Source organism: Vipera ursinii (genome assembly GCF_947247035.1).
Source record: "Vipera ursinii genome assembly, chromosome: 12".
NCBI lineage: Eukaryota > Metazoa > Chordata > Lepidosauria > Squamata > Viperidae > Vipera > Vipera ursinii.
Genome location: NC_139525.1, coordinates 13,524,998 through 13,548,152, shown reverse-complemented (window position 1 = coordinate 13,548,152; position 23,155 = coordinate 13,524,998). Strand labels below are relative to the sequence as shown.

At 42.4% G+C, this 23,155-nt stretch overlaps 1 protein-coding gene across 3 annotated transcripts; it reads right to left on the bottom strand.

Moving 5' to 3' along the window:
• Positions 1 to 59: 59 nt before the first annotated feature.
• Positions 60 to 22,981, bottom strand: ATG4A (autophagy related 4A cysteine peptidase). Of its 3 annotated transcripts, none has more exons than XM_083372337.1 (13): positions 22,825 to 22,981; positions 15,506 to 15,580; positions 15,006 to 15,077; positions 13,138 to 13,236; positions 11,697 to 11,798; positions 9,358 to 9,430; positions 7,537 to 7,616; positions 6,090 to 6,277; positions 5,114 to 5,192; positions 4,233 to 4,378; positions 3,470 to 3,526; positions 2,078 to 2,189; positions 60 to 968 (listed from the first exon to the last, which is right to left on the bottom strand). In XM_083372337.1, exons 1-13 carry the CDS (start codon positions 22,832 to 22,834, stop codon positions 886 to 888), a joined length of 1,176 nt encoding a protein of 391 aa, XP_083228463.1. In that variant the 5' UTR covers positions 22,835 to 22,981; the 3' UTR covers positions 60 to 885. The 3 variants fall into 3 exon arrangements, with proteins under 3 accessions (XP_083228463.1, XP_083228465.1, XP_083228464.1); XM_083372339.1 differs by having other exon boundaries at positions 60 to 950; positions 22,825 to 22,980; XM_083372338.1 differs by having other exon boundaries at positions 15,506 to 15,577; positions 22,825 to 22,967.
• Positions 22,982 to 23,155: the final 174 nt, after the last annotated feature.

Here is a 23,155-nt window from a genome sequence, read left to right as displayed (position 1 = left end):
CCAACCTATTCAACAGTTCAAAAATGAGCAGCACAAATAAAGTGCTCTTAACAAGGGGAAACATGTAAATGTTTAATTTAAAATAAATAAGATAACAGTTGAAACAAAAAAAGTGTTTTTTTTTCTTTTACTCAGGAGCAAAAGGTTTAATAATGATTTGAAGTTAAAGTCAAAGTGAAGAAGGGCCGTCATAATTATAAAAGAGACCTCCTGTGAGTTGCAAGAACAGGGGAGGAGTTGACAGGTTGACTCCCGGTCCTCTGCTTATTAATGTATTTTCCTAGAAATGTGGTTGTTTTTTTTTGTAAAATTGCACATAGTATAGGTGTCCTTCCATTAAAAAAAAACAACACTTTGGGGGGGGGGTTTCCCCCCCAAGTGCAGTGCCCAGAAATGTGAAGATATTGAATAAAAAGCATTGGTTTCGCCCGATCGGGTGAATCGTTGAGAAAAAAAGAAAAGAAAAAAAAAGCAAGGCAATGACATTTACTGCTTAAAAAAAAAAATTGTCCAGGTGAAGGAACGAGAGGTGAGCGCGCTCCTGAACGCCGTGCTTTCAGCGTGAGCAAAGCTATTGTATTATAATTACCATCCAGCCATTGTTGACGCTGGCAATACGACAAAGCCCGTTTTGGCTTCCGGGTTCCCCGAGAGCTTCAGACAAGGTTCTGTCCTTGGGGGGGGTGGGGAAATGGGGTGGTTTTGGGGGGGGGGGACAAACACACGGCTGGGGAGCCAGGATCCATGCTCTTCTTAAGAAGTGCTTTTTTTTCCTTTTTTTGGAACTGTTCTCCTGAGGTCTTGTGTCTGTTCACAGGCAGGCACTTCAGGCTAAGAAAGGCCTTGTGGTTTTACTCCCGTCCTGGACTGCGGGCCAGGTTGCCTTCACACGCTCAAGATTTCAAACTCTTCTTCCATCTCAAACAGTTTATCCGTGGAGTCAATGAGCTCTAAAGGAAATGGAGAAACTGCATTTCTTTGTAAAAATAGGTTTTGCCCATCATACATACATACACACACACAAACACACACACTTGTTGTCCCTTTCTTTTGGATCAAGAAACTGATCAGTTGGGGTGAAGTCAACATTAAGCATCTGCTAGCGCTTTGTAAGCATATTTAGGCCACAACGGAAACATTTATAAGGGTGTGTTGTTGCGTTCAGCTAAATTACACTGGGAGAGGTGGTTAAGTGAATCTGGCTTCCCCACTGCTTGTCAGACAGTCTTTTAACGGGGATCACGTGACCCCTGTGGACACTAAGTATGATTCGTAAGTATGAATCAGTTGCCAAGCATGAAATTTGAGTACGTGACCACGGGGAGGCTGCAACGGTCGTAAGGGTGAAAAATGGCCATAAATCTCTTTTTTCCCCTTGCCGTTGTAATGTCAGTCACTAAGGAAACTGTTGTAAGTTGAGGATTACTTATAAGTGGGAAATTGGATGGAGAATGACTGCTGGAAAGCAAATGAGTGAGGAATAAATCAACCCATCAGAGATTGCAGAGACCTCTCCCAGTGTAACTTAGCTGACTGCAACAACACACCCTTATAGACATTTCCCTTGTGGCCTAAATATGCTTACAAAGCACTAGTAGACACTTAATGTTGACTTCAACTGATCAGTTTATTGATCCAGGAGAAAGGAACAACATGTTTGCTAGCGCAAACTAGCCAACTTTGGCCTTGTTTCCAAAACGTTGGCACCCACCCACAATTGCTGTATCTCTTCTGAGGATTATACGCCACTGTTTTAAGGAGCTGCCATTCAGAAATTTACTCCTTGGGGCTAGGTGCTAAGCACATTGATTTGTGCTTTAGATTGTAAGCCGCCCTGAGTCTTCGGAGAAGGGTGGGATATAAATGGGATTAAAAAAAAATTAGGCTTAGGTCAATTATAATCCTCGGGGCGTCATTCACACAAGGTGCTAAACTTTAGCAGTCGGGCACCTCGCGTACATGCAGAAAATGAATCCATTTCAAGCAGTGAGCATGTTGTGTGGACAACTTAATACAGGTCACAGCTGGGCAGTATGATGGAGGAAGTGAAGTAGCTCCCTATGAAACACCTCTTTACCTGCTCCGGTAGTGGTGACCTCTGGTTTTGTGGGAGGTATGAAAGGCGGCCAGTGTGGTGGGTGCTTCTGAACCAGCTCAAACATTCGTAGACTCTGCTTCTTCTGTATCTCCTGGGAGGGAGAAGACGCCATTTGTAAGTTGCAGCAGATGAGCAAATGGTCAGAATCCATTTATATTCCATTCCTAAATCCCTATCTGTGCACCCCTAAATCTCACCCCTCACTGGATTCTGCCATTCCCAAGGAGGAGAAGAGAAGATGTTAATTGTCCATTCCTATCCATTAGACGCAAGGTTGTTTATTCAGCCTGCCTGGAGGCCATCATCAAAGACCAGGGAAAGAACCTTTGAACTGAGAAGAACAAAGAAAGGTGGGGGAGGGGGGAAAGATTCTGGTTTGTATCTCGGATTGGAATCTGAAGGGGAGGAAGTAAATGTCGTAAAGGCATGGAAGATCCCTTTTCCCATGGAAGGTTTTGACACCTGAACCTTAATTGATCCGGGACTGACCAAATGGACTGAGGGGAGGGTGTTTTTTTTTACTCGGGGACACTTTAAAAATATCAATCTGCAACACAGATTCATGATAATCCTGTCTAGATTATCCACTGACAATCACGTTTTAGTAAAAGTTCCTGCTTGGACAATCCTGTCTCCAAGAGTTCTTCTTTCCTAAGACGTGGATTGGGGTGGGTCCTGACGCAAATAGATTAGCCACCCAGCCCTCAGGAACTCAAAACGCCACACTGTGAATGTTTTTAAGAGCTGGGGAGTACGGATCAGTTAGCAAATGATAATGGACATTTGCATGTTTATGCCTTCCTGTCCCGTCCATGTTTAACAGTTGTTAAATTTGGTATGAAAAAAATACCATCCAAAATTAGATATTTATCACTTGAGCTATTTTTGGGCACTAATAGTCCAAAGTCACTATGCTGTTTTAATTCTCGTTCTTAAATACCAAATAAAGGTCATCAAAAGGCAAGGAACGAATGAATGAATTTCCAGGTCAATAAAAACCCGTTTTTAGAAAGTAATCGCTGCATTTTTCTATTTGTGCTTTTCTTTTGGGGTTGCTTGTGCAAGATTACAGCTCCATTTAAAACACCATATGTGTTAAGCGCGCAAAAGACTGAAAAGCTTACAAAGCCCTCTTCTGGAAGAGAAGTTTAAAAAAAATACTAGCACACCAAAGAAACAACAACAAAATAATTATAGTAACATTCAATATAATGGAATAAACAAACATCAAATACGTATGAAAGCTAGGGGCATCTCTCTCTTGACACTCTTTCTATCCCTCTGCTGATTATCAATCCTTTAATAGTAAACCTGTTGAACACAAAGCAAGAAATGATCATTTGTAAGTTTTATGCCTTTCCTAATACTTGCCTTTTGCACGAGACTACACCAGTTATCAAAGTCCTTTTCTTCTTTGCAAAAAAATCCCTGTAATAATTGAAGAATATTAGAAAGGGAAAACAAGGAATAACCCAACGATGGAAACATTTGGTCATTATACATTCTTTCCAATTATCTGGGAAGGGTATTAGTAATTACTATTAGCAATCCTTGAAGCAGTAAACCTGGGTGCTGCTGCAAAACACTCACAAATAATCAGAACAGATTCAAAGTGGTTTCTCATCTCAGTAAGAACTAAGCCAAAACACACATATGAATTGTGCTCACAAGGCATGCTAAGCTAATCGCTTGGTCTCTCCAAAACTCCTTTATTTTTTATTTTATTTTTTTAGAAAACAGAGTTTTATGTGTGTAAGGCACTGTCAAAACAAGCAGACTAGATTATAGTTTACTCTGTTGTATAAATGTATTCGGTCTAACGCAGGGGTCTCCAAACCTGGCAAACTTAAGGCTTGCGGACTTCCAACTCCCGGAATTGTGGCTGGCTGTGGAATTCTGGGAGTTGAAGTCCACGAGTCTTAAAGTTGCTGAGTTTGGAGAGCCCTGGTCTAACGCCTAGAACGATGTTAATCATTTATCACGATTCCAACAAGAAACCTCTTTGAAAATGTAACCAGCAGCCTGATGCCTATGTTGGATTCCCTGAACTAGGCACTTCTGGTGTGTGTGTGTGTGTGTGTGTGTGTGTGTGTGTGTGTTCCATCTCTTCACTACACCCCATCACAATACTCACTAATGCTACAGAGGGATCAAGATTCATTATCTTCATCCGCTGGGGGGGTTGCTGGCAGTGGAAGCTATGGTCGTCAACCGCACCATTCTCATCTGAATCTACAAAGACCTGGGTGGTGTGAGGGTCCAGGTAGATCAGTTCATTTCCTAAAAAGAAAGAAGGAAGAAAGGGCTTGGCTAGCCAGGAAGGGAACTGAAGGTCGGGCATTGATTTTGCCCCCCTAAAATCAAGGATCTGCTAAGGCCCCAACCCTGGATTTCCATGCAAAGGGAGGGATTCGTTCTTCAAATCAAGTCCTGAAGCTATTCATCTCTTCAGCTAAGAAACAAGCTGAGATGAAGAGCACTTGGGTGAATCGTCCCTATGGGAAGGCATGAGGCTATGGAAAATAAACCGGATTCCCAAAGCTTCAGTATATGCTCTTTACTGTGATATCTCTTCCCCTGGTTTTTTTTTTAAAAAAATATTTTATTGAATGTACATTTTAAAAGAAGAGTGGACATGTTACAACATCCCTGGCTACAACACTGCTATTAGTATTGCCTTATGTAACAAAAAGAAAAACAGAAAAGAAAAATACGTGTACATATAACCTCTGTAAATTTTCGAGTAAACCATCTTTCGCTCGTCTACGTTGTAAATAGATATCTCTCAAGTGTGTCCTGATATAGGTGCTAGTAAAAAGTCTCTGCGTTATCAACTCATCGATCGCTAGTCATCTCCGCGTTCCTCCTTTAACTCTATCCATTCGTACAAATTTTTCCAAATTTCATAATACTCAGGTTTTTTTTTAATCCCTGGAGTTTTTCTTATCTGCGACTTCAGATTTAGAAGAATCCTTCAGTAGAACTACTCCAACACATTCCAATATTTTTCCTTACCCAGAAATCCTATAAAGTAGTAGGCATTGTTTGGCTTTCCTCCTAAAGCTCCTAAAGATTGTGGCATCTTAAAGCATTCCTAAAGATCCAAAGGAGAAAAGAAAAATATATGTATATATATTTATGTCTCACTTTCCCAGGTATCCTATTTGTGCTTCTTCAGCAACAGAATTCAAGGCAGCTTATTATCTAGTTCCTCTAGGTCAGAGGTTGCTATGCTGGCTGAGGAATTCTGGGAGCTGACATCCACAAGTTGTCAAGGTTGCAGGTCAAAGTCTGCTTATTTTGAGCTAGACCAGGACCAGTAGGGCACCCCCACCCCCCACTTCTTCTTCCTAAACCCACTCTTGTAAAGACGTTCAAATCACAGAATTACAGAGGCATGACTGTTTTCTTGAAGAAATAAGTTGGAAAATAGATAATCTTAAACTCCTGGCTGGCTTCTCACATCTAAGTTGTGGGGGGAGCAAGGGGGGGAATCCTCTCTCCCAACCCTGTCAAAAAACCAGACATAGAGCTGAACATTCTAACCTACCAGGACTGCAGAAGCAGAAATAAATTACTTTTCCCATCACTAACCTCCAAACCAGACCTGTTACTTATCTGTGCCTTCAGAATATAAGGAAGAATTGTGTCTATTAAAAATCAAGCAAGAAAGAGCTTATGGAACCTCGGAATGAATTTCTTAAAACCGTGTATTTTAAAGAGGTCTGGAAATCTGAAAATTAGCATTTTCGTGAAGTGAAACCATGATCAGGCACCTTCATTTTTTTTTTAGCACAGGTAATCCTCGACTTACAGCAGTTCATTTAGCAACTATTCACAGTGGTGTGTGCACATCTTATATATGTATGTATTGCACGTGTGTCTGTGTATGCATGTATGTATGTCTGTACGTGTGTCTAATGAAGCAATTGATCACTTATAGCTTCAATTATTCCTAAAGCCAACCAAACCTTCTGCCAGGGAGATCTACCTTAAAAGCTTCGACATAAACTGGATTGATGTGGTTGATCCCCAGGCGGAGGGGCACGATGAGCAGCAGAGGCTTCCAACTGCAACAGGGAGCTCCTGAGGTCTTGGCTGGGTTGACGGAGCTCCTATATGACAGCGAACTGCGGTGAGACCTGGGGCAACCCTGGGGTGGGACCCCACACATTTTTTCTGGTGAAAAAAGAGGGGGGGGAAATCCTTAATTCTCAATTCCTTATCAATTTGTCAGCGGCCGAAGAATATTCTCCTTGCTTACAAATATTTTCAGCAAATGAAAAGTGAAGGAAACTTGAATCCGAAACAGACCACTCTACTCATCTGGGGGGGGGGGGGGAAGGGAAAATTCTGTATTTACAGGGATTCGTTGGTTCGGCCCAACCCTCTCTTGCAGAAAGGCTCCAGAATTAAGAATATTGTTGTGTTTCTCCCTGCAATTAAGGAAGTCTGAAAGGAAACGAGGACCAAACAGATGCATTTTAAGCCTTGGATAAATAAGGGGAGTCTGTTAACTGTTTAGATGTTCCATGTGGTGATCCTCAATTTAAAAAAGATTAGCAATCAAGGTAGAAACATTTTGTTTGTGATGCATCCATTATGCTCTCAGAATAGCCATGCATTCCAATTTCACTGAGTAACAAAGGTTGCAGTACTGCATTCTGAGATCAGAGGGCCATGGGTCAACCATCCCAAAGAGAGAAATTTTAAATTTGGAACATTTCTGCCTCAAAGTTCCTTGAATGCTGAAAACACACAAACACACACACAAAACACATTACAATTATATAGCAGACAGCAATAAAAATATCTGTGCCATCTGGTTTCCATTTGAGGGAACAAAAGAGAAATTGAAATGTTAACACTGTTCCAATATCTCAGGGGCTGCCACAGGGAAGAGGGAGTCAAGCTATTCTCCAAAGCCCCCGAAGGCAGGACAAGAAGCAACGGATGGAAACTGATCCAGGAGAGAAGCAACCTAGAACTAAGGAGAAACTTCCTGACAGTTAGAACAATCAACCAGTGGAACAACCTGCCTCCAGAGGTGGTGAATGCTCCAACAATGAAAGTTTTTAAGAAGAGACTGGACAACCATTTGTCTGAAATGATATAGGTTTCCTGTCTGGGCAGGGGGTTGGACTAGAAGACCTTCAAAGTCCCTTCCAACTCTGTTATTCTGCTGTTCTGCTATCTATGATGATCAACTCAATGTTTAGGATTGATACAGGGGGGGGGGGAGGAACAGGCTTCACCCGGGTAACTCTATCCCACTGCTCTTGTTCTCACTTTGATATAAACTAGAGCCAAAACAAGGATTTAAAAAAAGGATTTTTATCTAGGTAACTGCAGACAGTATTTCCCAGATTCTAAATGAGGCTAAGTTAAAAGTGAATTTAAACTTGCTTACGTTCTGATGATGATGATTAAAAACTTACTGATATCTTCAATCACCACGGTGTTGTCCATAGACACGTAAACAGCTAAGGAACTCCACTCATCAAAGACTGCAAGTTTCCTGAATAAAGCAAGACAGCTGTCAATCAAAAAGTGTGCTCAATATTACTAAAAGGTTCTTAAATAAAGCAAGCTTTGGGATGGTTGATGAGAGTTTAATTCTATTCCACTAATGAAATTCTTAGCACTAGGAGGAATATTAGAACTTCCGGATGAGGTATATATTGGATAATTGTCCTATTATAGGCAGAGAATATATCATCAGGGCACAGTTTTTAACTCTTTTCTGTTATTTTTACTCCTGTCTTTTTTCTTACTATCCCCCCCCCGCTAAAAGATATTAATGGAGGAAAGAATGAAACAGTATATAGCTCAAGGACTGGCAATGCTAGGAAAGGCAGCATCAACCATTCACTACACTTTGAAAAATCCAGGAGAGAAAAGAGAGGCTGTTGCAGATGGATTCCTTATTGAAAGCTATTTTCAAGAAGCCTTTCTGAATAAGCAAATTAATTTAGTCAGCCTGCCGTTCAAATTTAAACTACTCGGTACTCGGTACTTCCATTATCCAATGTTTACATCTGCTTCTGCTTAGTTGCTGAAGGGGGATCTCATTTCAATTATTTTCCCAACGCTACTGATCTAGACGCGGTGGCTCAGTGGGTTGGGACGCTGAGCTTGTCGATCTGAAGGTCGGCAGTTTGGCGGGTCGAATCCCAAGTGCCACGTAACAGAGTGAGCGCCTGTTACTCGTCCCAGCTTCTGCCAACCTAGCAGTTCGAAAGCACGTAAAAATGCAAGTAGAAAAATAGGGACCGCTACGGTGGGAAGGTAACAGCGTTCCGTGCGCCTTTGGCGTCTAGTCATGCCGGCCACATGACCACGGAGACGTCCTCGGACAAGCGCTGGCTCTTCGGCTTTGAAATGGAGATAAGCACCGGACCCTAGAGTCGGAAACAACTAGCACGCATGTGCGGGGGAACCTTTACCTTTACCTTTACTGATCTAGAGCCGGAAAGCTGTTGCTCCATTACTGCAAGCACAGCATATAAATATTTTGCACAGTGATAAACCAAGCTTGAACTAACTACTCACGAGTTGCCTTCCTCAAGACGGCATTTTCCAGAGGTAACTAGATGTATTAGCTAGTAGTTCAGGGAGCCATTCCATAGGTTGCAGAAAGCGGGATCCACATTTAAATGTGCCAAAAGATTTTCTGGTGGTTTGGCTGCAAAGGATTATGAATCTTCAGGGACAACCTTTAGGCACAATAAAATTGAAGACTCAAACTTGCACTCAAGGAATTAAGCTGTCTTGGCATCCTTCAGCCATCGGACCAAGGTCTTTTCCTCTACAAATACAGGGAGTCCTCACTTAATGACAACTGAGCGTGGAATTCTGTTTGTAAGCTATGCGGTTGTCAAGCAGGTCACGAAGTGACCTGGGTTGATTTTACGACCGTTTTGATAATGGCCAGAAAGCAAGTCACCACAGTTAAGTGATTGTTAAGCGAATCCATTAGGCTAGTAAAAAATGCCAGAAATCAGCAAAAAAAAACATTGCAAATCACAGTCAAACATGACCAGAGAATGCTACAACCGGTTGTAAAGGTGAGACAAGTGGATAGGTGCCCAAAATGCAATCGTGACCGTGGTGACAGGAGTGCAGCAGTTGTAACTTTGAGGGTGAGTGGTAAGTAACATTTGGCAGGGTGGGGGTTGTCTAACTTTGAACGGGCGTTAAGCGAGGACGACCCGTATAAATTCGACAACACCTATTGCAGAACACACATGCTGGCTTACTTGAGTACTTGGGCAACAGTATTTGGTCCGAACCATTCCCCAATAGATTTCCCTTCGCCAACACCCATCTGCGCTGTGTGGATCAGGAACAAAAACAGACAAAAATAAAAATAAAGAACGTCAGAAAATAACCTTTGCCTGTTAAATGCGCATTTATTTAAATATTGCATTGTATACCTCTCAAGAGAGTCCAAGATCAAAACCGTCCAGAAATTATTAACCCAGGTCAGAGTATTTCAGCTAAACTTTGTGTGGGCAAAAGGATGAACAGATCCAACTGCAGATCTCTCGGTATTCAGCCCCCATCATGCCCGACATAGCCATCCTGGCTGGAGGATTCCGTGAGTGGAAATCTACCCCTTGAGAGATTAAACAGAAAGAACCCCCAGCCCCCAAACTTAGCAGAAGCAGAGATGGGGAGGGGTATGATACCAGCCTGCGATGCTATGAACATATTTCAGTTGTACAGGATGTTGACAAACTGCCTGCAGATAGGCACGGAAGCCCTGCTGGCCCTTGCAAGGGGGAAGATGCCTCCCTTAAGTTCACTTCCTCTCCTGCGAAGTGCCTTAATGTGGGCAGCCTTGGAAATGTGTAGACCAGGGGTAGGCAACCTTGGCTCTTTTATGACTCGTGGACTTCAACTCCCAGAATTCCTGAGCCAGGCCGGCTCAGGAATCCTGGGAGTTGAAGTCCACGAGTCATAAAAGAGCCAAGGTTGCCTCTTCAGCAGACTCTCGAAACGGGGAGCGTGGGATTTTCGTTTTACAATTCCAGGGCGATCCGTCCGTTTCAAGGGACAACTGAAATGCTCAGAGCCAGCTCTAAAGCTGCACATCATGCGTGGCGATAAAGAGTTTCAGAGACTGAATCCTCCCTTTTGAAACCCCGCCCAGAATAAAGAGGACAGATGGACTGCCACACTTGAAACCAGAGGTGTATTTGGCAGGGATATTCGAGAGGGCCTCTTGCAAAAAATGGAGCTTCCTGGCAAGCAGAATCTAGAAACAAAGACACAGTTATTCAGAGGAACCTTTGATTTTTAGGAAGTTTGCTGGTGTCCGTTTTAACTGACAAGAGGGCGATTTAATGTCAAGGAACGTGTTTTTCAACTGATTTGCTTTCTGCTTTAACTACAATTGTGTATTTTCTCTTAAGATTTTAACCCGGGAACATGATCCAAGAGTAGACAGGATCCAAACTACTGTGACTGCAAACACTGCTTTAGCTTATTGTGCAAATTCAGCTTGTGTGTGTATCTTCTGTGGCATCTATGCCATCAAGTCAATCTTGTCTCCTGGTGACCACCAGGACAAATCCCTGTAGTTTTCTGGGCAAAGTTTTTGAAAGTACCTTGCCATTGCCATTTTCTAGGGCTCAGAGAGTATGACTGGCCCAAGGTCTCCCAACTGGCTTCGTGCCTAAGGTAGGAGTAGAACCTGCAGTCTCATGGTTTCTAGTCACTAGACCAAAATGTCTCAGTGAAAACCCAAATGTACTGAAACTTTCTATACCATAACAGAATAAAAGTGTGGGAAGGGACTGTGGAGGTCATCTAGTCCAACCCTCTGCTCAGGCAGGAAACCCTATATACCATTTCAGACAAACGGTTGTCCAATCTCTTCTTAAAAGCCTCCTTAAGAGCACCCACAACTTCTAGAGGCAAGCTGTTCCACTGATTAATTGTTCTCACCGCCAGGAAATTTCTCCTTAGTTCTAGGTTGCTTCTCTCTTTGGTTAGTTTGCATCTGTTGCTTCTCATCCTGCCTTCAAGTGCTTTGGAGAATAAGTTGACACACACACCCCACCCCATCTTTGTGTGGCAGCCCCTTAGATATCAGAACATTTCAGATCGGAGCATTTCATTTCATTGGAGCATTTCAGATGTTTCAGAATATGTGGGATCATACATGTGATTCCTCTTTGCAACTTTTTAAAAGTCACATTTTTTTCTCCATAGGATTATGCAGAGGGTGCATAGGCCAGTCATTTAATCCAGAAAGACAATTCAACTGTTTCAAAGGGTTGCAGATTGTGCCCCTGTGCACTTCAAGGTGGGTTTTTTTTTTAAATGAGCCTCAAAACACCACACATCCATAAAAAATAGCTAAAGCTTTGCCTGGTATGACTCCATGCTGACACTGTGAGGATCTCTCTAGTATAACGTCAGTATTGGCTACTCTTTTGCCCAGATTCATATCTGTATTTTTGTTTTTACTTTTATTTCTACTAACACTTTTCTTTGTTTTATTACCAGATGGGCATTTTTGCCTTATTGTAACTCCCTCCCGATGACACGTTCGTTAGGACTACACATTGCTCTCAAAATCTGCTCTTACCCATTTGATGAATTGAGTAACAGCAATCTTTTCTGTCCAGGAAGCAGCACAAAATCTTTTTATATTCTTCTGGTTGCTTTTTGTATTCCTCCCATTGCCAATCTTTAAAAAAAATATTAGAGATTTTAAATGTGATGATGTCACATTCTCACCAAGGACAAAAGATAAAAGCGTGGATCTTCAAACTTGGCCCTTTGATGACTTGTGGACTTCAACTCCCAGAATTCCTCAGCCAGCATGCCTGGCTGAGGAACTCTGGGAGTTGAAGTCCACAAGTCATAAAAGGGCCAAGTTTGAAGACTCCTAGGATAGAACAACCAAGCAAAGAAATATATATTGTAGTCCTTTTTACAAAATAAGTCAACTCTAATTACCTCTGAGGGATTTGCTGAAAGTGCACAGAGTATTTTATTGGCAAGAGATACTACAGGTAGTCCTCAAGATACTACCGGCCACTTAGTGACCATTCAAAATTACAACAGATCTACTTAAGACTGATTTGAATTTGCGATGGTCACCCCCTTGTAAAGTCACGTGACTAAACTTTGGGCGCTTGGCAATTGGGGCGTATTTATGGCTGTTTACAATACCTCATGATCACATGATGTTTTATGATGGTCTGGGCAAAAACCGGCATCTACTTCCAGTTTTTGGCAAAACCACGCCCGTAGTGAACCGTTCGTTCATTTCATGACCACGGCATTCCCTTAACAACTGCTGTGGCCACTTTACAACTGTCCTGGTAGCTTAACAACTGACAGGTGAACTAATGAGTTGGATCCATTACTATCATCATTTCATATATTATTACTTTAGTTGTTTTTATAGGTTTTTTTTTAAAAAAATGTATGTTAACAATAATGATTTTAGATATTATTGTTTTAGTTCTGTGGTACGCTATCCAGTGTCACTTGCTTGTGAGATGGGCAGCTATATTAGATAGATAGATAGATAGATAGATAGATAGATAGATAGATAGATAGATAGATAGATAGACAGACAGAGACAGATAATGATGGATAGATGATTGACTGATTGATAGATAGACTGACAGATAAATGATATAGAGATACATAGATAGACCAACAGATAGATGATAGATGATTGATAGATGATAGATAATTGATAGATAGACCGACAGATAGAAGATAGATAGACCGACAGATAAGATAGACAGATAAATATAGACAGACAGACAGACTGACAGATAGATGATAGATGATTGATAGATGATAGATAATGATGGATAGATGATTGATTGATTGACAGACAGACAGATAAATGATATAGCAATAGACCGACAGATAGATGATAGATGATTGATAGATAGACAGATAAATGATAGGTGATAGATAGATAGATAGATAGATAGATAGATAGATAGATAGATAGATAGATAAGATAGACAGAGGCAGACAGACAGACAGACAGACAAACTTACCCCTTCCCAAATGTCGACAGATCAGAGCCTGAGCCAACATCATCTGTCCACACCGCAACATGCAACCCCAGCCAGCATCTGAGGAAGGACCTGTACCACCTTGGGAGAAGCACATGCTTAGGAGGTCATAAAAAAAGGAAGGCATAAAACCTGGTGCTTCCTTGGACCAAGAGGCCAAGTTTTACCCCAGTAAAGAAAAGAATCTGTATCTGTTTGCGGCCATTTGTAACCAGGCCATTTTGTAGCCTGATGAAAAGGCAAGAAACAAGATCAAAGGCATTTACAAAAGGGAATCCTACGGTTTTTCTTTAAGCTTTGCAATCATATCCAAGATATGAGCTATAAATGTAGTGCTGTTTTCAGTTTCAACCAGATATTCCCATGAGAAATAACCCTCCAATAAGCATATTTTTAGAAATAAACCCCTCTCCAAATAATTAGGGGGGGGGAAATTCCACTCCTCCATGTGCATGATGTGGCCACATCCATTTTACATCATTTTTCAACTCATTCCACTGCTTCCACCCAATTTTCCTCAAATACGTTAAGCATAGCTCCTGGCTATCCAAAAGCTGCTCTTTTCTGATGTAAAAGAAAGGATGGAGATGGTAAACTCTTCGAGGAAAGGGGGAAAGCCAGCTGCAGCAGCCCCAATACTTATCCCCCACTGAAAAAGCCACTTTAAATGATTACAGGCAATCCTCAATTTACAACCAGTCATGTAATGACCGTTTTTAAGGTACAATGGATCCCCCCGCCACCCAAAGCTATTTTTGACCTGATTTTGAACTTATGATGGTCACAGTCCTGCGATCATGTGATTGCATTTGGGGCGCTTGGCAACCACCTCGCTTTTATAGCTGTTTGCAGGGTCTTGTGGTCACATGACAATAATTTTCAATATTTTTTGCCAGTTTATGATGTTTACTTCCTGTTTCCAGCAAAAAAAAATGCCCCATTGGAGAAAATGGGTTGGCTTAACAACTGAAGTGTTTGCTTAATGACTGTGGTGTAACAACCGCTGCACCAAAAAAAAAAAATGCTGAAAAATCAGGTCCAGTCACGTGGTGGCCCAACTAATGAGCTCAATGACTTGTGACTGTAATTTTAGACTCAAATACTGTCAGAACCTGAGGACTACCTGTATTTATGCCACTCAAGACAACCGTGTCAGACTAAAGCAGGGTTCCGCAACCTATGGGCAACAGCCCGGCACCGGGATGCGGGCTCTTGGCCAGCAGGCCGCAGAAATGGCTGGCCAGGGCACGCATTCCCCCCCCCCGACTCTGCTAGCACCTACAGCCTTGTTTGCACATGCGCACGGGCACAAATGGGAACGCTAGCACAGGGGGCATTTGTGCATGCGTGAATGGGCCGCTAGCGTGTTTCTGCATGGCCTGTTTGGGCATGCGCAAATGGGCGCTAACTGCTGCGGGGAGTGTGCAGCCATTCACCCATACACATGGTGCCAGTGCATGCTGCATGTATGACCGCGGCTGCTAGTACCGCACCAGTGGGCATGGTCCTATTTGCGTGCGTGCACACGCGTGCACACGCAGTAATTTGGAATCTGCTCTCTCCTCCAGGTCACGAGCCCGGAAAGGTTGGAGAACTCTGCTGTAAAGGGTTCGTTAAATCCCAGCCTAGGGGCTAAAGTGCAGGGCCTGTTCTGCCTTGAGCAGCCTTCTCCATCAAGGACAAGCAGATATGGCCAAGGCCCTTTTAAATAAAAAAAACCCCACCCACTAATACTGGCAAGAGTTCTTTTTCAGAACAACCGGTTCCTTCTCTTATAGAATTCATGTTTTCGCAAACAGACGGAAATGAAGAGGGGCAAAAAAGTCATCTGGCCAGGAAGCAAAACTTACCGATGGGTGAAAATTTCCTTCTGTAGGTAAACCAAAGACGAGAGCCGATATCCGAAAGCAGCTTAGGTTTTTCTAGGATTGAAAAAAAGTAGTAACAGGTTAACAGAAATGCTGTATTCATGCTGTATTCTACTGAGCCAATTAGACGTTCAGGTGTTCAGGAGTGTAAAACCTTTTTCCCCCAAGAACCTCCCCCTTGCTGAAAAGTTATGTTTCCCCCCCCAATCCTTTTTCATTCGTCAAAGTCAATGCAGTATCTGACAGTTCATTGTAGAAATGAGTTTTCCCCACCTGTCTCTTACTTAATTCCTTTCAATTCAAAGTATGTAAGTCTGAACTAGAATCTTGTCCTTTACCCCTGTCTTTCTCTTCAATCTCTTTTACTTTAAGTGCCCTTGAAGCACTTGTAATTAATAACTTGCATTATGTCTGCTTTCAAGGATTTCTGCTCTTTCTAGAGCTTGCCAGTGAAGTAATATGTGGCTTTTTACTAAATTTACCTGTTTTTAGGTGGTGCTGTCTTCCTAAGATCCAGGCGGGCTCATCTGTCTCAGGAAGTTCTTCTAAATAATCTACTAAAATAATAAAATAATGCTCATAATTTTTAACTAGATATATATGTATTTGATTTACAGAAGACATATCCATATCTATACTTCTTTAACAATAGCAATAGCACTTAAGACTTTATATACCGCTTCACAGTGCTTTATAGCAGTTTACAGTCAGCATCTTGCCCCCAAAAATCTAGGTCCTCATTTTCCCGACCCCAAGACATCAGCTCCCAAATAGGTTGGACTCCGCTCCCATCATCCTCAGCCATTTAAAGGGCTTTCCCAGCCGGGTATCTTCCAGACAGGTTGGACTCTGCTGGCAGTTGGCAGAACTGCTGGCAGTCGGCAGAATTCGCCTGCAATACTGCATTCTAACCACCGCGCCCTTATACAGTTAAAATGTCAAATATTGAACTTTAGCCTCTTTGATTACAAATATTTTAAATATTAAAATATTTAAAATTGAACATCCAATAATTAAATATTAGATACAGAATCTGTTTTAGAACAAATCCCAAAACAGGCAATACTTTTTTTTTTAGACAGAGGGCCTCCTTTGCTGTGTAAGGATACCCTCCAAAAAAGTAGAAAGAGCCAAGCCAAAAAATAAATTTGTTTTAGTTTCACACAAATTTGTAAGGCATCCCATACATTTCTCTTTATTGAGCGTTTTACATTTTGCATGTCACCTTAAACTTTACAAATTGGTAACTGTGGAAGAGACTTCCAGATTTGCAACCAAAATTCACAGGAATCACATGCAAATCCTGCCCTGGATGGAGTTTCCAACAGGCAAGCAGATCTCATTTGCTTTGAAAAGATTGAAAGTAATTCCCCTTACATTTGGTCAAACAATGACCTTTGCTATTTGCTTGTCACAGGGTGGCCAATGATGAAAGCTGATCTATTGTGGCAAGAGTCAAATATTCTGGACTAAACAGAACCTTGATTCTTTCTTAGCAGAGATTAACTCACAGTTGTCAAGCCAACTGTAAGATATTTTTTTCCCAGTAGGCTTGCAATATGCTTTAATGACACTCAAAACCTGTCAGCAGAGGAAATCACCTTGCTCTGCTTAATGGTAGGGCCAACCCTGGATGACTGCTCACCCTGGGGAAAACTAGGGACAGATGGAACAGCAAGCTTGTGACTTCTGCTACATAGCACTTTGTGGGACAAGAGGAATGAGTAGCATAATCTCAGCTGCCACAACAAGGAAAGGTGGCACTGCTTCATTCAAGGAACAGTCTTCTGAAATAGGCCAGTAGATAGTCAAATATTAAATACTGCAGCAGCCTAGAAGGGCTAAAAGAGATTGCTTCAAAGTCAGTTCCTCCTTCTAACTCCTCCCCCAGTTACAACACCCACCCCGCAAACACAGCTCTACCCCTCTGGAGACACCTGCAGAACAGGAAGAAATGTTTGGGAAACTGTGTGGATGTTTAACGTTCCCATTTACACACACACACACTTAATTTAGCAAAACCAAAGTAACCTCAGAAACTGAGCTGAAATTGAGCTGAAACTCAAAGTGGAATTAAATATACCGATAAATACTGCTTTGGGTTTGTCTATGGACTTCAACTCCCATGCTGGCTCAGGAATTCTGGGAGTTGTTGTAGTTGTTGTAGTTGTTGTAGTTGTAGTTGTTGTTGTTGTTGTAGTTGTTGTTGTTATTATTATTATTATTATTATTATTATTATTATTATTATTATTATTATTATTATTATTTTAATTTCTATACCGCCCTTCTCCCGAAGGACTCAGGGTGGTGTACAGGGCAATAAAAATACAATATACAAAAGTTAAAAATAAGATTAAATAGAACTAGCCCATTACAATAAATAATTTAAAATTACTAAATAAAATACCCCAAACCCATTAGACCAGGCCGGCTTGTTCAAATAGGTAAGTTTTCAGATCACGGTGGAAAGAGCGAAGGTCAGGAGCCACCCGGAGCTCAACCGCTAATTGATTCCAAAGGGCCAGGAGTCATAAAAGAGCCAAGGTTGCCTACCCCTGGTCTATGGAGATTCTCAACCATCCAGATCATGGTTGTACTAAAGGTGTACTAAAGGTGTACTAAAGGTGTTTTTTTTTTCCAAAAGGCAACTGGACTTTCTTGTTTGTTTGTTTTTCTTTGAAAATGTACGGCTTCTTATTCAAGAAGCTTCTTCAGTTCTGACTGATGGGGAATCATTTTCAAAGAAAAAAAAAGTCCAGTTGCCTTTTGAAAAAAAGCACCACTGGGACTTGCTTTGAGTTCTTTCCACCAAGTAAACATAACCAAATAATTTAAAGAGATGAAAATGGCCTCAAAGGTCCTCTGAAACGTAAAATGCTTTAAAAGGACAAAAGTGTGTAGGTTTCGTTTTCAGTAGATGCCTAAGTCTAGAGTCCTAAGACATACTGTGCCTTACAAGTAAAGCAGAATATGTGCCGGAAGGGGTCCTAAAAGCTTAATTCAATTCTCACCAGTACTGTTTTTTTTAAAAGCAGAAAGAATGTGACACGTAACTTGGATATTAATTATCGTTACTAGAACGAGTTTCTTGGAAGGCATACAAGGGAGTAATAAGGTTGCGTAAATAAAGTAAAAACAATGTAGACATTTTACCGTTGAATTTCCCCATGCTTGAAAACATGTTTATGCTGCTCCTTGCAAGTTCAGATTGACGCCACACTAAGGACCGGGATGTCATCCATGAGCTAAGCTTTGACCCATTAATATCTTCCAGGAAAACCATCCAGATTAGACTTCCATTTGCCAAGTCCCAATTACTTTTCCAACAAGAAAGGAAGCGTTCTAAATGCTCGTATTTCAATTTTAAAACTGCACTTATTAAAAATACGGTTGCCTCAAGCAGGTAGGCAAAATTCTCATAATTATTTATGCACCAAGATACAGGCTTGGCTCCTTGGTTTCATCTAGCATCAGCATTAATGGCAGAGGTAATGCCTCCAGCATCAGAATCCAATAAATGGTTACTTAAGAAGTGCCAAACATTATCTGCTTGTGAACAGCTATATATAAACCTTATGCAATAGCCCAACTCCCTGTATTGACTAGTCAGGAGAAGCAGACTCCCCTATGACCTCTGCAGCAGTTTCTAGAGCATTTGGGAATTAGAGTCACCCCTATCTGCCCCTCCCCATGAGTGTCTACAAGGAACAAGGGATAAACCATGTGTCAGATCTTTTGGACTTGAGACACAAGTATTAAAGGGCAGAGCTTGGGGACTCCATAATGCACATTTGACACCCAAGGATCATTGTGGCTAATTCGATACTTACGATTCTAGACTGAAAGTAACCCACGGAAGGATTTCACATTGGAATAGAATCATCTGTTAAACCTACTCACTGCTGCCTGAGAAAACTTGAGGTGCGGTATTTTAAAAAAGCCAAGAAATTAAAAGACGCTTGCTCCTCGGGAGGAAAGCCATTGGCAAAACTAGACAGCACACTAAAAAGCAGAGACATCACCCTGTCAACAAAAGTGCGTATAGTCAAGGCTATGGTCTTCCCAGTTGCAATGTATGGCTGTGAAAGCTGGACCATAAGAAAGGCTAAGCGCAAAAGAATTGAGGCCTTTGAACTATGGTGCTGGAGAAGACTCCTGCAAGTCCCTTGGACTGCAAGGCGATCAAACCGGTCAGTCCTAGAGGAGCTCAACCCTGACTGCTCTTTAGAAGGCCAGATCCTGAAGCTAAAACTTAAATACTTTGGCCACCTAATGAGAAGGAAGGACTCACTGGAGAAGAACCTAATGCTGGGAAAGGTTGAGGGCAATAGAAGAAGGGGATGACAGAGAATGAGGTGGCTGGATGGAGTCACTGAAGCAGTAGGCATGAGCTTAAATGGACTCTAGGAGATGGCAGAGGACAGGAAGGCCTGGAGAAACATTGTTCATAGGGTCGCGATGGGTCGGACACGACTTTGCAACTAACAACAACAACAATTTTAAAAAAACAACACTTAATTTACTTTGACCCAAGGCCGAAAAGTGAAATATAATTACAAATCCTTGACACCCTGTATTATGAATACTTTGCACACAAAAATAGTGTCTTTATCTCCACCCCAAATCTCTTACAGTAACATTTAATAGCTGCAACGTTCATGCTTATTGTTTTTCAGATCTTTAATGTAAGATTAGTCTGCTCTACCCCTGAGCCTCCCAAGTGTGCTGAGAATGCAGTACTGAGCAACTGTTGGCACTGTGTGGTTGACCACAATCTAGACTAGTCTTTCTTAAACTGGCACACACACACAATCTATCAGGGCAGTAACCCCCATGCTAATTCGAGGATGTGGACCCAATATTTTGGACAACAGATAAAGACAGCAGGCCTAAAGAGTAAAAGAAACAGCTTCACTCTTAGTCGCTAACTAGGAAAAGCACCTCATTTAGTCACAAAACATGCTAAGACGTTTAGAATCATTGTGATCATCAAATGACGGTATATCACTCTAAGATTCCAGGGGGAAGACAGGTGCAGTTATATGCAAGAGAACCAAGCACTTGTACCTAGATCCGAATAATAGACTTTAAGGAACGATGTTTTTCCTATAGTACCTTCAGAAAATTGCAGCCCAGAACCAGATGAATCTGATACTAAATCGCTGAAAGGTCAACTAAAAATGCATTTAGAAGACTCTCCAATGGGCAAAAATCTTTCTGCCTTCTAACTACTTTACACACAGATTTAACTAGAAAACTCTCTCTTCATAGCCTATGCCTCTATCTGTACCATGTGCCCACACATGCAAATTCTCCCTACACAGGAGTAGGAAGAATACCAATACTGTACTTGTAATTGTAGTCACAATGTACATATTTAAAATCCTGCACAAGTGTCCTCTCCAGCTTATTTAAATAACAAAAAAATATTTAATGCAAAGTATGAATTTCAAACCAACAAAAAACAGATATTGATATTTAACACAGCATAGTTTAATATTAAAAATCTACTATCGAGATAAAGTTGATGCAAGCCAGACATGTAAAAATAACAAATTCATTTTTTAAAAAAAACATTTTGCAATTGAACAGTAAAGTGTGGTATTTATCTCAAGCTTTCATAGGGAATAACAATTTTTTTGTTACTGCACACCATGACAGGTATTCTCTGCTGGCTAAAATTGTTGTAATAGTTGCAGCCCCACCTGGAGAGAAATAAGTTTAACTCAGATAACCTCCAGCTACGTTTACTGTTAACATGTTATATAAATGGAGCTGCCTTTGTTTTTCAGACACTTATTTTATTTTTAGTGTTTTCAAGTCAGTGTTGATTGCTGGCAATTGCTTGAACAAGTCCCTGCCGTTTTTTTTGGCAGGATTTCCTAAGTGGTTTTCCCTTGCAGCCTTATTCCTGGGACAGACATACGGTAGAGGGACTGGCTCAAATTCACCCAGCTCTCTTCGTGCCTAAGGCAGGATTAGACCAGACAGCTTCCCAGTTTCCAGCCTTGTGCCTTAACTACTACATCACTCTGTCTCTTCTCCACCCCCCCTCTCTCTCACTTCTAGACACTACAGTCTCCTAAATTTTTAAACAGTGTTGGTCATATTGGTCTTTTTTTTAATACAACTTCATGGAGTTCTTTGTTCATTTTGTAATATCATTCCATACCGCATGTTTGTTAACCTCTCCTTGGTGCATCTATTTCCCAAGGTAAGGAAATAACTGGCTTAACACACTGGGTCTAGGACAGGGGTCGGCAACCTCGGCTCTTTTATGACTCGTGGACTTCACACAGCTGGCTCAGGAATTCTGGGAGTTGAAGTCCACGAGTCATAAAAGAGCCGAGGTTGCCGACCCCTGGTCTAGGAGATTGAAAAAGAACTCAAGAGATCACTTGCTTGAACTTCATTTCCATCGCCAGTGCACTGGGAGACCTTTATACATCTCTCTCAACCCTACAGTGCTCACGCTGTCTTTCCATGTTGTGCAGACTGTGCAGACTGCAACAAGTTCATGCCACGTGCTTCAGGTGGTTGCCAAAATGTACATAAGCCCTGTAATTATCAGCTTGGGAATTTCCCCAGATTGCCCCAGCTTCCTGATGTACAGGACTGGAATTCAAACCAAGCAAACCAAAAGCTCATGTCACGTCTAGGAAATGTATTAGGTCTGAAAAACCAGACCCCTGGAGTTAGAATGGAGTTGAAGCCAGTTGTAGATTCTGCCGTGGTTATTTATTTATTGCACTGCTTCCCAAACTTTCTGTTACCCAATACCCCTTTATCAGAAAATCCTTTTTATACTTAATTAATGTAGGCGAAATCATTTCAGTCAGTTTAAATATCCCCGGTGCGATTGGGAAATGGGGTCATGGGTCATTGCAGAAAGAAAAAGCACTTTTACCCAATTTTGCATAATTTCCCTAGCTTTGGGAGGCATCAAGATATGCTGTAACCTTTTCCTTTCCATCTACTGTAAGTTTCTTCCATCCTCAAACAATCCCCACTAAGCCACAGACCAGCATAAGATATATTTTAAATTATCCTTTGCTCCTCACTCAGGAACTCATCCTTTTTCTACTCCACAGCCTTGTGGGCTGAGGACGATGGGTGAGGAGTTCAAACTATTGCTAAGCACATTGAATTGGTGCTTTAGATTGTAAGCCGCCCTGAGTCTTCGGAGAAGGGCGGGATATAAATGGGATTAAAATAAAATAATAAATAAATAAATAAATAAATAAATCCTCTGGAAGACACCAGGTTGGGGAAGCTCTTTGAACAGCCTTGTTGGCTGAGGATGATGGGAACAGAGTCCAACCTGCCTAGAGGGTACCGGGCTGGGGAAGCCCTTTAAATGGCTGAGGATGATGGGAGAAGAGTCCAACCACTTTGGAGGTATACCCGCCTGAGAAAGCTCTTTAAAAACAGCCTAGTCGGCTGAGGACGATGGGAGAGGCATCCAAGCCCTCTGGAAGATAACAGACTGGGAAAGCCTTTCACGGCCGTGTTGGCTGAGGACGATGGGAGCGGAGTCCAAACCTCTTGGGGAGCTGACGTCTTGGGGAGGGGGCGTCTAGGGCCGCACTGGCTGAGGATGATGGGGAAAGAAGTCCAATCTGACGAGGCCGGGGAAAGCGGGGGGGGGAGGGGCTGGCCGGGGACGATGGGAGTTGGAGTTCAACGTCAGGCTGAGGACAGCTGCTCCGAGGAGGACTGAACCGGAGGACATTTCTGCCTCGCCCGGCTCCCCTCCCGCCCCGAGAGGCGACCCGCTCCCCGAGCAAGGCCGGGCCTCACCAGACTCCATCCTCCTTCCGCGTCACCGCCACCACCATCCTCTCATCTCCGCGCCGCCGCCTCCTTCGGCCGCTTCCTTTCTTTCCCTCAGGCGGCGGCGGCGGCGGCGCCCAGCCTCCCCCTCCTCCTCCTCCCCCCCACGGAAAACAACACGACGACGGCTGGCTCCGCCCGCGCGGCGCACGCCGGGAGTTGTGGTCTCCATCGCGCGCCGCTGCGCCCTCCTTCTTACGGCGCTTCCTCTCCGCGCACTCCAATTCCCATCGGCCCCACGGATGCGTTCTGCGGCGCCTGCGCGCCAGAGAAGCCCACGTTCGGGGAAGTGGGAGGG